Source organism: Eurytemora carolleeae, unplaced genomic scaffold, assembly GCF_000591075.1.
Source record: "Eurytemora carolleeae unplaced genomic scaffold, Eaff_2.0 scaffold1671, whole genome shotgun sequence".
NCBI lineage: Eukaryota > Metazoa > Arthropoda > Copepoda > Calanoida > Temoridae > Eurytemora > Eurytemora carolleeae.
In genome coordinates this window covers 17,980-19,533 of record NW_019397766.1, presented here as the reverse complement: position 1 = coordinate 19,533, position 1,554 = coordinate 17,980, and the positions used below count along the sequence as shown (strand labels likewise).

The following is a 1,554-nucleotide window of genomic DNA, read 5'->3' as shown; positions in this document are numbered from 1 at the left end:
TCCTGTATCCAGTATCCTGTATCCTGTATCATGTATCCAGTATCCTGTATCATGCACCTAGTATCATGTACCCAGTATTTAGTTTGTATATATGTATGAAGCCAATTTTTTACAGATTGATTCTTGCTGAAGAAGTTTAAACCCTCTTACATACATGAACTGAACACAAAGGACAATGAATGAAAAATTGAATTTTAATGGTTTTTTTCGAAAATTGTACTGATTGTACAGATTTTTTAAAAAAATGTACGGATTTTTTAAAAAAATGTACGGATTGGTTTAAAAAAATGTACGGATTGTACGGATATCTTTTCGAAAATTTTACGGATTGTACGGATTTCTTCTGAAAATGTACGGATTTTTGTACGGATTTGTTCAAAAAAGTTTTGGCCACCCTGTATCCATATACTCCAGGTTGTATATATCCATATACTCCAGGTTGTATATATCCATATACTCTAGGTTGTATATGTCCATATACTTCAGGTTGTATATATCCATGTACTTCAGGTTGTATATATCCATGTTCTCCAGGTTGTTTATGATGAAGACCTGGATGAAGATAAGGAGAGTGTGTACTCCCGACTCCCTGACTCCCTGGCAGGTTTCCAGAAGAGTTTAACAGTTGGCCAGGGTTGTCTTCTTCTTCTTGTTCTTAGAGAACATCTTAAGGTTAGTTTACTCACTTACCCAGTCACGTCTTTTCTTACCTAGTCAATTATTTACTTACCTAGTCAATGATTTACTTACCCAGTCACGTCTTTTCTTACCTAGTCAATTATTTACTTACCTAGTCAATGATTTACTTACCTAGTCCATTATTTATTTACCTAGTCAATTATTTACTTACCTAGTCACGTCTCTTCTTACCTAGTCAATTATTTACTTACCTAGTCAATGATTTACTTACCTAGTCAATGATTTACTTACCTAGTCAATGATTTACTTACCGAGTCAATGATTTACTGACCTAGTCACGTCTTTTCTTACCTAGTCAATTATTTACCTACGTAGTCAATGATTTACTTACCTAGTCAATGATTTACTTACCTAGTCAATGATTTACTTACTACGTCAATGATTTACTTACCACGTCAATTATTTACTTACCACGTCAATTTTTTACTTACCACGTCAATTATTTACTTACCACGTCAATTATTTACTTACCACGTCAATTATTTATTTACCACGTCAATTATTTACTTACCCGGTAAACTAAACTAGTTAATTACACTGTTACTCAGGCACTATTAAATATTTAGTCTATATTATTACTATTTAACATATATTTCACAAGTTTGTATCTAGGAATTGTATTCTATCAACGAGGCTAAGATCCAAGGATATTCTCCCAGTGAAAGCCAGAAGATCTATGAAAGAGCTGTGAACAGGAAAGGGAACGCTAAGTTTAATCCTAAGGCTACTGTAGAAATCCTCAAGCACCCCCCTGTACCCGCCCATCTACTGGATGAGGAAGGGAAGCGGGATCTTATTCAGAAATATCTTGGGGTAAGCTAACATTACCTGGTTTAAAGGAATATTTTGAAGATT

General features: G+C 34.2%; 1 protein-coding gene across 1 annotated transcript in view; it reads left to right on the top strand.

Moving 5' to 3' along the window:
• The window catches only part of LOC111715834 (nipped-B-like protein), a 41,010-nt gene that overhangs the window by 36,413 nt on the left and 3,043 nt on the right, over positions 1 to 1,554 (top strand). Inside the window, exons 29-30 of the mRNA XM_023491218.1 lie at positions 535 to 672; positions 1,312 to 1,512. Of these exons, the coding sequence (XP_023346986.1) occupies positions 535 to 672; positions 1,312 to 1,512 (339 nt within the window). The remainder of the gene's footprint in view (positions 1 to 534; positions 673 to 1,311; positions 1,513 to 1,554) is intronic.